Genomic DNA, 13,880 nt, shown 5'->3' with positions numbered 1-13,880 from the left:
TCGGAGTTCGGTGGCGCCGGGCTGCTTTGTCCTCCCGCCCTGTGCCTGGACCTACCGGGATTCACCGCCCCCGTGCGCCAGCAGGAGCCTTCAGACTTGCTGGGAATTGCGATTCCCGCGGGTTAGCTGCTCTGCGGGTCCAGCCGTAGATAAAGTGCTTTAATCTGTATCCATTATGGAGCGCAGATAATAGGCTAATTGGAGTGAGCTGTGCGCGTCGGGGAAGAAGAGTGGAAACAGCGCATTTGCTGCAGATTGTGTGTGATGGGCACTGAGCAGAGCCGTGCAGTGCAGGACTGCGGAGCTGATCAGGGATCCTGGTCCCAGTGAATGTACAGGGAGGGAGCCCGGTGAGGAGGTGTGCACCAGTCCTCACAAGCAATCTCCACATTGCTCCTTTGGAGCCTCTCCTGTGTGCTGCACACAGCAGCTCCGTGGGGCTGATAGCTGGAAGTTTCCTGATGTGCTGGGGATAGCGGCTCACAAACACCGTGGTGCTGGGGCTGTGCTGTGTGGAGACTGGGGACAATTTTTTTCCCCCTCTCTGCAAAATCTTTGCAGCTTGCAAAGAAGAAAGTGCTGCTGCAGGGAGTTCTCAGTTGTGGTGGCAGAGCGTGAGCCATTACATAAAGCCTCCAGAAGGGGAAGTGCTGCCTTTCTACCGTGAGGCTGCGGACTCCTTCTGTCCCTCTGAAGACCACAATTTTTTTCCCCTAAATTTTGCTCGGATTCTCACACAGCCCCAAGCAGTGGTGTATGTTGAGTGGGGGAGATGAGAATTCAAGACAACTGCGCAACAACTAGATAAAAAAAAGCAAGATATTAATGGTCTTCATTTATCACCGTCAGCTTGTTTGCAGTGGATCATCAGGTTCTTGATGCACTAAGGAAGAGCAGGCAGGCACTAAGGCTACAGAAATCTTATTCCTGTAGGAAATTGAGGGTAAGCATTGTTCCCCCTTACGCTTAGGTAGTGCTCAGTGCAAGGCAAGGCTGCTGCAGCTCCTCAAGCCTTGTGCAGTGCTGAGGGTGGAAGCTGTGCTCGGTGGCTGCAGGCAGGGATGGAAGGGATCGCTGCACTGAGCCATCAGCATCTCTCTTCATCATCTTCCACATTAGCTATGGATAGTGTGATTGGTTTAGCAGTGACTAATGGCTATTTGTCATGGTCACGAGAGAGCAATGCACTTCCATTGCATCCCATATTATTTTCCCTGAGTGCCACGTGCGTGGCCAGCTGCTGCAACCAGAGGTGGAAGATCAGTGCCCAGAGTGCATCAAGCTTCACTCCATCAATTCTGCAGAATTTGGAGATTGTCACACAGCTCAGGGAAGACAGGTAGCGGTCAGTTTGTCTTTCAGCCTTGGTGCTTGCAATCTGATTTCCTTCTTCAGACTTCTGCGAAGTGAGGGTGGTGAAATCACTAATCCTTGTGCAACTCAATGCCACTTCCCTGTTGGTGGTGGTGAGCATAGCCTGGCCTATGGGAAGCAGCTGTTCCCAGTGATATTTTTACCACGATCTGGGGGCTGTTTCCTGCATCCAGTCACCCTTTTCTGGCATAGAAGCAGTTGGGAGACAATCACATTAATTGATAAAACTACCACTGCTGGGAATGGTTTTCCCGTGCTGCTTATCTGACCCCTCTGGATTTAATAACAGAGCTTTTTGTTCTTACCTGTCAGTTCTTAAGGGCAGCCCACCTCTGCCAAAGGACCTGAACTTTGAGCATGCTCCTGCTCAGCACCATCCAGCACACCGGTACTGGTCCTCAGATTCACTTTTATAACTCTTCTCAAAGCACAACTTTTAGAGCATCAAAAGCTGTTACGGTGAAGTGTCGCTCGAGCAGAGCGGTAATGGATTTTGAGAAGGATTTAATTTCTTGAAGTCATACTGAGTTAATTTTAAGCTCTGTATCAGCGCTTGAGGTTTATTTTAAATCCTTAACTAATTAAAAGATTACATTTAAAAAAAAAAAAAAAGAAAGGAAACAAAACCAAACCTTCAAACCTGGGAGGACTAGTAGCACTTTAGGATAAGAATTCACTTTTGACCAACCCTCCCAATCCCAAATAAATCTTAAAGCCTTTTTCTGCATAGTGGCTGTGCAGGGGATGGGGCCATCCATTTCTTTTCTTTATTCCCTTATTAAGAATCTTTTTCCATAGGTCAGTCCACATGCAGACAGGAGGAGTGTGCAGTACAAGTGATGGATGTCTGCTGCTGCTCACTGTAGCATTCTTATTTTTTTTTAACCTGAATTTGGCCATTCAGGAAATGTCTGTTGTGGTGTTCCTGTGATTTAACTCCGAGTCCGTTGGATCTCTGTCTTGTTTTCTCACCAGGAGAGGTCTGGAGGTCAGCAGTCCTCAAAAGCCCACATCCAGCTTGATTCTGACCTTCCAGCTTTGAGCACAGCAATCAGCAGGAGGAGTGCCCAGCTCCAAGGCTGAGGCTGTCACCACCAAGTGGTAGAACTGAAATGCCAACCATTTCTTCCACATATTTGAACACAAGAAGTGAAGAGTCTGTCCCAAAACTTTCCCTCCCTGCCTCCCATCAGCCGTGTTTTGCTGATGCATCCATGAGGGCAGCAAAATCCTTTAGGGGAGGGGCTGCAGTTCCTGGCCCTGCAGCCATGGGAATCTTGCTCTGGCTTCAGGATGTGAAAGGGGAGCTGCGTTGGCATTGCTGGACCCATCTCACGTGGGGTGTTTTGTTGGCTTGTTCTGCTGGGGAGCTGACTTTGGTGGCACACTTGTGGCACTGGGGTGTGCCATAGGAGCAGGTGGGGATCAGTGAGGGCGTTGCTGCGGCAGTCGGTCGATCACTTTTGTCATTTAGTCCTGTAACACAGTGCTTCGCTTCACTTCACTGCGCCTTAAATGCTTTCCATCTCAGCAAAATGCCTTTGGGATGAAAGGAAGCAGGCTTGCTGAATTCAAAGCGCTGCAGCACCCTGCAATTAGAGCTGCAGCCTGGTTATCTTTAGCTGTGGCTGCCCACTGTCATGAGGCACGAGCAGAGCTGGCTTGCACCACGGGATGTCTCCAAGAAGAAAGTCGCCGGCTCGCTTCCTCTGTTGGTGCACAAGATAATCCAAATGCCATAAAACCGAATACCAAAAGCCTCAGTGAAACGTTAGGAGGAGTTTTCCTCTGTTGTTTGAGATGTGCTCTGTATTGTCAACGTCTCACAGCTCTCCTCTTTGCTTTTCTCCTCCAGACGGGCCGAATTGACAAGTCCTACCCAACGGTGTGCGGGCACACAGGACCAGTGCTGGACATCGACTGGTGTCCCCACAACGACCAGGTCATCGCCAGCGGTTCTGAGGACTGCACTGTCATGGTGAGTGGACCTGCTTTCGTGCTGAGAGCGATGCTGCAAATGGTGCTTATGTTTCTGAATGCATGTGGCTGTCTCCTGTCCTGATACCAAAGCTAGAGTCCTTGCTGCTGGAGGAGTACTTACGGGCGTTCTCTGTAGTGGGTTTTGGTTCTGCTTGAGAAATGATGGTGCCTTCTACCTTGGCATCCAACTTTCTGGTTTTCTCTTGGGCTAGCAGAATAACTTCCTCCTCTGGGGATCTGATGTTTGGGAAGAGAAGGAAGGCAGGGTGCCACTAAGCAGTGTTTGGTTTGCAGTGCTTTACAGAAGGTGGAGGACGTTCCCCATCTCAGGTATCCAAATGGTTGTGCTGGTGTGTGCTGGAAGGCCGTGGAGATTAGAGGGAGGAACAACCTATTCTGCTTTCACAATCGCTTCAGCCCTTGGTTTAAATTTGAAACTTGCTTAAAGTTGAATCTTTTCCTCCACAAAGGTTGTGAGTAGATGTCAAAAGTTCGGGATTTCTTAAAATTTATTTTTATTTTTTTAAGTATTTTAACAGCGATCCAATTTTTACACCTGCCAGCCTTGGTCCCCAGTCCTGTTTTACCCACTGAACAATAGACGACCTTGCTCAGTGATGGATGTGGAATCCTGTGTATGCAAACACAGCAGAATAAGTGAAAGAAAATGCTTGTAAGATGAAATAATGCCAAATAACTTCAGTGATCTTTGGCCATATTTAGAAATGCTGTAGGCTGAATGTTATATTGAAATCTTATTATAGATCATGTCAGATAAATTCCTTTGCTTCTGTTCATCGTTAAAATGTTTGGGAGGGGATTCATCCCAAGTGGCTTATGCTGGGACAGCTCTTGTCTGTGATCTCTCTGTCTTGGAAGCCAAAGCATGTTAACAAAGCTTACTATATTTAATATTAAACAAAACAACAAGCTTCTGTGTTTGTAACAGTCGCTACTGGGCTAGAACTGAGCTTTGAAGGATGCTGTTTTGTTCCTCTAGAAACCAGAATCCAAAAGGGCTGTGAGTCAGAACGAATGCTTTCTGAAACATGAGCATCAACAGAAGCAGACGAAGCTATAGTCCATAGCTGCTTTGGGGAAGCAAGATAAGTCACTAATCCAAGTGCAATGACAAGTATGTTGCAAGGCTCCAGAGGGACTGAATTATGGAGAAAAACTGACAGTGTTCAATTACGAGTTGTCCAAACTCTCCTGATGAGCAGACAACACCGTCCACGTGTGTCAGAACCCACTGCTGTGCAAACAGCTCTGCAGGGCTTGTGTGCTCCAGGGTCACTGCCAGTACTGTCCCCACACCTCCTGTGTGTGGGTCTGGGAATTGGTGGCTGTGAATTGCATTCAAAGCGGTGGAGGTGAAAGCAAGGAGGGCTGGCTGAAGGCTCAGCTGAGTCTCTTGTTAGGTCTTGTGTAGTTTCTGGTGGGCAAGTCGTCTGGGACACGTATGAAGTGGGCTGGACAGAGAGCTGGAGATTGTAAGGAACACGGCTGGCCTGGATTGCTTGGGAGAGGAACTGGATGAGCCGGTGAGCTGAGCTGTCCCAGCTTTAATTGCTTGTCTGGCTTGGCACAAGTTGTTCCGCATCCTGTTTTCCTTGCTTTTCTTCAGCAGAGGTTTTGGAGTCCTGCTTCCTGAGCAGCCTGGCGCTGAATAAAAACTCATCTTAATTCCTTTGAGAGATATGTAGCACTTCTTCAGCTCTGAACTGTTCATCAGCCAACAGAAAATGCAAAAAACAGTGATGCGATGGAGGGAAATGATGTGGCTTTCTGCAGAAGCACCAGCTGCTTTTAAAAAGTAACTTAAATTGTCAGAGGCCATCTGTATGTTGACACTTAAGGATTTAGGATCTGACCCTGTGCCACAACAGGGACCCATCAGCATCAGCTAGGCTCGTGGTGAGGGGGAGAACGTGGCTCTGAGAATCTATCCAGCCAAGCAGTGAGAAAAGTCAATCTGTAAGGTGAAAATAGCCTGGGAGCTGCATCTGAGCAGGTAATTATTAGGGCACTGGGAAAGCAGGCACCTTTTTTTTTTGATACCAATGGGGCATCCCCATCTTCTCTGCTCCATGCTGTTCTCAGAAAGACTTCTTTGAAAACACAGAGGCATGCGGATACCTTCTGTGGCTTCTCTTTGAAGAAAGATTCTCTTGTGCCAACAAATCAGGAATTACTTAAATATTCATGCTTGGTGCTCTGCTGAATGACTGTAATGTACTGAAGGCTTTTTAATTCAGCTGGAAAACGTTTGATTCTGGAAAGGCTTGTAAATGGTATCAGATGGTCCTTCTCAGATAGGGAAAATTTGCTTCATCAGAAGGTGAACACTAATGATCTTCTTGTTAACAATCAGAGAAGAGTTCATTCCATGGAGCAAGTTGGTTTCAAATGAAAGGAGAGCCCTTGTGGCTGTGGGAATGGCTGCTCTCAGTGGCTGCTCCTGCAGGGATGCAGGTGAAAGCCGGGGCTTATTCATTTGATCATGCAGTGTGAAGGCTTCCACGTGGGAAGCTGTGCTGTGCCCATTGCATCCCACACAGGGAGCTTCCCTCCCCACGCAGGAATGCTGGGCCGGGTCACTCAGGAGCACACCCCGACCTTTTACACTCCTGGCTTTTTTGCAATACCAAGCAGGATTATTAGGTCAGTAGTTTGTGTAATCTGCAGGGGATTACGCTGGCCTGCAGCTGCTGTAAGCTATAGGGGCTTTCCCTCTTTTCCTTGAAGGAAAAAACGTATCTCCGTCCTCCAGAGGCTTCTTAAAAATCCCTTCTATTGGTTTCTGCCTGCAGTTCCCCCCTCTCCTCTCCCACCCTTCATTTGGTGGTCCCCCACAGCTGGAGCTGTGGCTCTGAAAGCTGCCCTGGCTCAGGACAGCCATCCACTTGGGTTGTGGCCACATGAATTTGGGGCAGAGCAGTGTGGAAGAACAGCTTTGTCTCTCTGAGGGGAAAAAGATACTGTGCTCATCGAGGCTTGCCATTTCCAAGGGCTCCCCAAACTTTGGGGTGAGCAGAGCTCCAGTTCCCTGCCCCATCCTCAGCACAACATCAGCCTGCCTCTGGCAGACCTAACTGTCCTGGCCTTTCCATCCAGAGGAGAAGCATTTTGGATGGCTTCTGGGTCTTTGTTCCCGGTCCTCTCCCACCTGTGCCCCAGGTTGCACCCATGCTCCCTGTTGTTCCTGCACGGCCCCCTCCCCAGCACTCCCACTCCTCCCTGCTGTCTGCCTCAGGCAGCAGCTATTTCGTGCAGCGTTTCATTCGCACTCAGAATCATTAAGGCTTTGGAGGTGGTTCCTGTGAGACCTACGTAAAATAATTACATTAAGTGCCAGTGCCAGTTTTAGCAGACTGACTGTGGAGCTCTGAGCTGCTGTCAGCAGACGTGCGTTAGCTGTTGCTGCTGTCAGGCTTTTATTCCCTGGCTGGCACGAACAAAGCTGCTCCTATGAGAGCTGACAGCTCTCTAACCTGGAGTTACCTTGTCACGGGCAGGTGCACTGACTTGTTGCTGTGTGCAAGGTGTATTTTGCTTTCAGATGGAGTCGCAGTTGCTGATGCTGCCGTGCTCTTTTGTAACATGATGAAAAAGGTGATTGCTGGTGAAAGCCAGCACGTGCCATCCTGGTGCTATGGGTGCTGCTGGGATGGCTGGGCAAGAGGAGAAGGAGGGCTTTGAAACCCTGGAGGGTGCAGGCAGGGGTGCAGCTGTGCTGTTGAAGTCATTTGGGATTGTTTGGAAGTGAGCTGCCCTGTTCCAAAATCCTCTTAGAGTCATCCTGCTACCTGACAGCTCGCTGGGCACTGCGGGCAGGGCTTGGCAATCCCCCTTCTCCTCCAGAAAAAAACGAACAATAGAAGGGAAGCAAACATGCTCTGCTGCTGCCACCTACCTCCAGCAGCTATAAGTGCTCAGTTGAAGGCTTCTTTAATTTTTATTAACATGCCGGATGTAGGTCAAACTCAGTTCAAATATGGTTGTCCAGTGCTGAACTGCAGCAGTAGCTTTGGTGGGCTGCTCCTTCCCTGGGCCACAGGGATGGATGGATCTTCTCTCCTGTCATTGCCCATTGCAGAGGGCACCACCTGAGCTCAGTTTAGCTGTCCTGGCCCCAGAGCTGGGAGTGCAGAGGTGTGATCAGAACCCTGGGACTGCTCCTCCCCCTGCTGGCACTGTCCTGACCTGCGGAAGGATGTGGAGCCATGTAGATGAGACAGAAAATAGCCAGCATTTCTAAAGAAGTCAACCCCAACATAGCTGCAGCTTCTTCTTTACGAGGGCCAAGCGTAACTTGACAGGACAGCAGCTGGTTCAGGTGGAATCGAGCAGCGAGGCAATGTTTTCTGAGTCCTTCGCAGGCAGCAGCTGACATGTATGGCTCTGGGATGTGGCGGTGGAGGGGATTCATGGTGTGACCAGCCATCAGTCAGGTGCTGTGCTGGAAGGATGATACACTCAGTCTTGACAAAAGTCTCCTCCCTCTGTTTCCCCATTTATGTGGAGAAGTGACAACCTAGGCTTCTGCTGCGGCTTGGCACAGGATGCGTGAAGCGAATGACTGATGTGCTCTTCAGAAGGATGCCCTTCGGCTCACCATCTTTCCTTTTCCCCTTTCCAGGTATGGCAGATTCCTGAGAATGGGCTCACGCTGTCCTTGACAGAGCCAGTGGTAGTTCTAGAAGGCCATTCGAAGCGAGTGGGCATCGTGGCTTGGCACCCGACGGCGCGCAACGTGCTGCTCAGTGCAGGTATGCGGCAGTGCTGTGTGGGCAGCAGCCATCCCCGTGGCATCCCAGTTGGGTGTTTTGGAGGAGAGGGAGCTGATGGCTTCTCCTGTCCTCTCCCAGCTGCTTCAGGGAATCACAAGACCCGTGACAGTTTCTAGGAACACTGTGACATGTGGCTCACAGCCCCTTCCTTATCTTGGCCTTTTATTGCCCTCAGTTTACAGGGACAAGAGGCAGGAAATTGGAGGTATGAATTACAGGCTTACAACTGTTAGACTTTCTTTGATCTGCAAGTTTCATCAGCTGATAGGCGTTTATATGCACTCTCCTCGTCCCTGTTTTCATGTACTTCTTATAAAAGGCCTAACTGTTCCTCCATTTCACTGTCAGCTGTCCCAATGCCTGGCTCTTCATTCCACAAACTTTGAGTATTTTCCAAATGGCTTCCTCGACTGATACAGTTTATGCAGTGAGATTTTTTTGGCCGCTGAAAAACACTCAAATCATTATGGAAATAAAATGGAAAGTCGTTATCCATTAGCTCACTCTGCAGCTTTCATAGCATGACCTTTAGCTTGGAGCGTAATAAAAGCAGCAAATGGTTTCAGCTGGGCTGTCAGATGAGCTGTGTGTTTTTGGTAGATGTAAAGGCTCTCTGAGGTGCTGGTTTGGTTTGGATCTGGTTTCCCCAAAAATGCTTTGATGCAGACTTTGTGGCAGTTAATTTAACAAAGCTCAGTGTGGGAATGCACAAAAGGAGAAGGCAGCTTGCTCAGACTCCTGCTGTGAGTGTCCATGCAGCCTGGCCAGGAGGATACCATCAGGTCACTGCAGCCTCCAGGCTTCCTCTTAGTGGCAGCAAACTGATGTTGGATGTCTCTTGGACTGTTTAGGAATGCAGAGGGATCTTCCCCTCAGTATGTTTTCACCCCTCCTTAAGCATTAGGAAGCATTGCTAACTTGGATGTTGTGCTTTTGTTCTCTTTTCTGGGATCTTATGGCTGCAGTCCTGTTCTTTATTTTGCTGTCATCTTGTTCAAGGCTTTATTCTTTGTCTTCTTGCTGTTTGGTCCTTGAACAAAACCACCTGCCTAATGATCCTCATGAAACAGCTGACCTCAGCTTTTGATGCCTGCTGTTTTTCCCCCCACTATGTTCTGCTGTTTCTTCTACTGTCACTTGCCTAATTTTCCATCCACACCACTCTTTCTGCTGCAAATCTCTATAACCTGAGAGGGCAGTGACTGTCAGCCAGTGCTGTCATGTGCAGAGCTGTAAGAACATCACCTCTTTGCCTTCTCTGTCCACTTTGTCCCCTCTCTGACCCTGTATTCAAGTGAGGTGGTGCTGCCTGGGGCGCTGCACACAGAGCACACTTAAGAGACAGTGCCCAAGGCACTGCAGCTGCAGCAGGTCTTATTCCTTGTTCTCTGCTGCTGACTTTCTTCAGTTCACATCACGGCTGTGATTTTTTAGCTTTTATTTTCTCTTTCAGGTTGTGATAATGCAATTATCATCTGGAACGTGGGGACAGGTGAAGCCCTCATCAACTTGGATGACATGCACGTGGATGTGATCTACAATGTGAGCTGGAATCGCAATGGCAGCCTCATCTGTACAGCTTCCAAAGACAAAAAAGTTCGAATCATTGACCCCAGGAAACAAGAAATCATCGCTGTAAGTTTGTGCAGTCATTTCACTTCAGCAGAGAGAGCATATAAAGGAAGTACCTTTTTTTCCCAGTGCACACCGCATTCAGTCATTTTTTTCAAAGTGAGAAGGAAATTACAAGAGGGATAGCAGTGCTTGGAGGATTTGTCTGGGTTTATTGGAATTAGTGTTTGAACTGGGATTTGAGGGGCTCAGTTTTAAAACCTGCTGGAGTGTAATTCCACATCTAATCCTTTTGCATAATTACAATTTCAAAGTTGTGTATGCAGAACGGAGATTTAGCAGCCTTGTATGCATTGTAGCTTGAGAAGAAGTCTTCCTTCAGCCTTGTAAGAATTGGATAGGCAAAGCTGAAACAAGTTGGCTGTGACCACTTCTTTTGTAGCTTAGTAATGGCTTTCTTCCCTCAAGCATCAGGCAGGGATGGCTGGATGTTGCTCCATATAGTCAGCATCTTGCGTGAAGGAGCAGCATGTCCTGCTGGCATTCTGTGCAGTCAAATGAGAAATCACCACCAGTGGGGCATTCTGCTCCTTGCTAAAGGCTGTTCTTTACATCTATTCCAGGAGAAAGAGAAAACCCATGAGGGAGCCCGGCCCATGCGAGCCATTTTCCTCGCCGATGGAAACATCTTCACGACCGGCTTCAGCCGCATGAGCGAACGGCAGCTGGCCCTCTGGAATCCAGTAGGTTCTTGTCCCACTACTGCTGTGCTGTTGTAGTGCCCAGCTGAGCTGGTAACCAGGACCTACAGTCTGTTTGGTTGATGTACTTGAGCTTCTTCCTTCTCTCTGATCCTACTCAGACTTCCTGTGCCAGAGCGTGTTGATGTTATTTGGACTTGATGCTCGCTCAGGAGAGGAAGTGGGTTTTCTTCTGTCAGCCCCTGCCTCACCGAGAGCAGAAGTGAAGCTGGCAGCTGCACGTCTGACGTGCAGGGAGAGTACTTGAGTTGTACAGAGCGAGACAGCAGCAAATCTATCACACTGGCACAGGACTCTCACTAACATGACTGCATCATATCTTTCCCCTTGACTTGATCCCCTTGTCTGGGGTCTTACTCTGAATGTGTCTTGTGATTAAAACATCCTGAGGGAATGGATGAGTTTGCAAGACATCAGCATTTGTTACTCTAACAAGTAGAGCCTTCAGGGTGGAGAAGCCGAGTGTTCTCTAGCTCCAAAGAACTGTTAAAGATGTAGATCCTGTGTTAATAGCAGCTTTTCCACTCTTTGGTAACAACAGAATTTTCTTTTTCAAATTTCCAGAAAAACATGGAGGAGCCAATAGCCCTTCACGAGATGGACACCAGCAATGGGGTCCTGCTGCCATTCTATGACCCAGATACCAACATTATTTACTTGTGTGGCAAGGTGAGGAGAAGCTTTTAATAACCAGGCTTGTTTAGAGGTAGACTGATTGGATGAATGATGCTGATGAAGCTGTAAACAAATCTGAAAAATTCCAGGCTGCTTTGTTCCTCGCTCTGCAGGGTTACACAGGGCCTGTGAGGTCTGCACTGTGAAGGCCTGGTGTGTAATTGGATGTTTCTATGAGATGAATTTATATGGGTAAAGCTGCTCTTCATGCAACAAGTCAGATGCTTTCATTCAAACATCTTTTGTTGGTGTTGATCTGAATGTTTGTGCATTAGTATGGGAGGAAAGTGCATTTTAGATTGTGTTATCCTCACACTTGAAGGTGATGGAGCATGCAGCAGTGCTCATGCTAATTTTGTGGGGTTAGTTAATAGAAAACTGGGATCACCTGTGCTCCTTTCTAAAAGCAATCCGTTGGCATTAAGTGCTCTGGACTTCCCACTTCTGAGTGCTGCTTCCTATGAAAGGAGCTAAAAACAAGAAGGGGTGAACAAGTAATTAAAAAGCAGGATCCATACAAGTAAATCCAGTGTCTTTGTAGGCCACTAATGGAAGCACTTACTCCATATGCTTGCTACCTCTCCTGCTGTTTCAGAGATGCCTGTGTAGCAGGATTCACTCTGGAGTGATCTTTTTGTGTCCTGCAGGGTGACAGCAGCATTCGCTACTTTGAGATCACGGATGAATCCCCCTATGTTCACTACCTCAACACCTTCAGCAGCAAAGAGCCGCAGAGGGGGATGGGGTTCATGCCAAAGAGGGGCCTTGATGTGAACAAGTGCGAGATTGCCAGGTAAGGAGAGAAAGGCTGATCCCAATCTCCAGCTTGGACGCAGCAAGCAGGTTGAAAGCTGCCTCAAGAATTTATTGTGAGCAGCAGCATGTGCAGATGTGGTTCAGAATCACCAACAAGGAAAGTAAGGCAAAGGAAAGCACTTGGGCTGATGTCTGCAGTGGCTCCTGGCATACTGCTGGTAGGGAATGTGCTGGAGGTGGTTTCTGAAGCTGCTTGGTCCTCCTCTTGTTATTAATGAAAGCAGGAGAGTCAGAAAGGAAGCAAAGCCTTCAAACAAACTGTCCGCAGCATATGAATTTTCCGGTAGCAGTGCCTCAGTGGCTGAGCTGAAGGCTTGGAGTTTGTGTAACTGGCTCAGAATAAGACTGTGTAGTGAGCAGGATGCTGCTGCTGCTGCGGTACCTGGAAATCACTTGTGTGGTGCTTGTCTCAACAGCCCAAGCAGCGGGCTGTGCCATTCCGATGGCCCTTCTGGCCAAAGTGCTCTCTGAAGTCACACAGTGCCTAGGAGGGAGTTCTGCACACACACAGGTAGCTTTCTCTGGGCCTGCTGTGACTCTTTAGGATCGCCTCTGCCTCTCAGTACACTGCTATGCCTGAGCAGCAGAACTGAGGCTTCCTCTGCACGGCGTGTCAACTGTCCTCGCCTCCAAGTCACACCTCTTCATTATTATTATTATTATTATTTTTTTTGAAAGGTTCTTCAAGCTTCACGAGCGGAAATGTGAGCCCATCATCATGACGGTCCCTCGAAAGGTGAGCCCCGGATGCTGCTGGCTTGGTGTGCAGGCCAACTGCTGCCTTCCTGCCCCAAAGCTGCTGACCCTCTCATTTCTCCTTGCAGTCGGACCTCTTCCAGGATGACCTGTACCCCGACACAGCCGGCCCGGAGGCAGCGCTGGAAGCAGAAGAGTGGTTTGAGGGGAAGAATGCTGATCCCCTTCTCATTTCCTTGAAGCATGGGTACATTCCTGGCAAGAACAGGGATCTCAAAGTGGTCAAGAAGAATATACTGGATAACAAGCCTGCTGCAAACAAGAAAAGTGATCTCATAAGTGCTCCAAAGAAAGCAGCTGATGCCTCAGACACTGTGAGTAAAATCCACGAGCTTTTGGGGGTGCTGGCCTGAAATTGTTTGCCATCCTCAGGAACAGTTCTAACAAAGCTGGTGTGTGCAATTCCAGGACGCTGGGACTGGGTCAGGCTGCTGTCAGCAAGGAGGGTTTGCATAAGGGATGTGGTTAGCAGCATGAGTGGGCTGATGGTTGGAGACTTGATGATCTCAGAAGTCTTTTCCAACCTTAATGATTCCATGATGGGAGTTCAGCGTGCTTGAGCCTTGCAAGGCTCCCATCCAGAGAAGTCCCTTTGCTTTAACAACTTAATTCTGCAAGACCGAATCCTGCCATCTCATAACGAATATATGCTGTGTCTTTCCTTCCAGCAAAACGAAGCCAAATTGGATGAGATTTTGAAAGAGCTGAAATCCATAAAAGACACCATCACCAACCAAGACGAGCGCATTTCCAAGCTGGAACAGCAGATGGCGAAGATTGCAGACTGAGCGGGGCTGGCGGGCGCTGCCAGCCCAACACATTCCAGTTCCCCAGTTTGGCCAGCAGCAGCGTGCAGCATTCCAGTACGAGCTTTCCTGTTCTCCCAAATTCACGTCAACGAGAGCCGATGATTAAAGCCAAGCTTTTTAGTGAAAGAATTTTTTTTTTCCTGATGTTTTAATGAATTTATGTGACTGTGTCAAACAATTCAACGAGAATAAGTGCTACTTTTACAGTCTTTATTTTTTTTTTTTTTTCCACAGATGTTATGAATTCTTGAAAAGAAACCCATTCTGACTCTTTCAATGTTGTGCCCAAATATCTTTTCTAGATGTAGGGACCAATGCCACATTGTTCGTAACCTTTTTTTTTT

At 48.3% G+C, this 13,880-nt stretch overlaps 1 protein-coding gene across 1 annotated transcript in view; it reads left to right on the top strand.

Annotated features, from left to right (window-relative positions):
- Positions 1–13,880, top strand: part of CORO1C (coronin 1C) — a 36,798-nt gene extending 22,918 nt beyond the window's left edge. The window contains exons 3-11 of the mRNA XM_003210959.4: positions 3,230–3,352; positions 7,997–8,126; positions 9,601–9,782; positions 10,343–10,462; positions 11,045–11,149; positions 11,803–11,948; positions 12,650–12,707; positions 12,796–13,041; positions 13,396–13,880. Of these exons, the coding sequence (XP_003211007.2) occupies positions 3,230–3,352; positions 7,997–8,126; positions 9,601–9,782; positions 10,343–10,462; positions 11,045–11,149; positions 11,803–11,948; positions 12,650–12,707; positions 12,796–13,041; positions 13,396–13,515 (1,230 nt within the window). The 3' untranslated portion in view covers positions 13,516–13,880. The remainder of the gene's footprint in view (positions 1–3,229; positions 3,353–7,996; positions 8,127–9,600; positions 9,783–10,342; positions 10,463–11,044; positions 11,150–11,802; positions 11,949–12,649; positions 12,708–12,795; positions 13,042–13,395) is intronic.

Source organism: Meleagris gallopavo, chromosome 17, assembly GCF_000146605.3.
Source record: "Meleagris gallopavo isolate NT-WF06-2002-E0010 breed Aviagen turkey brand Nicholas breeding stock chromosome 17, Turkey_5.1, whole genome shotgun sequence".
NCBI classification, from domain to species: domain Eukaryota; kingdom Metazoa; phylum Chordata; class Aves; order Galliformes; family Phasianidae; genus Meleagris; species Meleagris gallopavo.
This window is presented reverse-complemented; position numbering and strand designations above follow the sequence as displayed.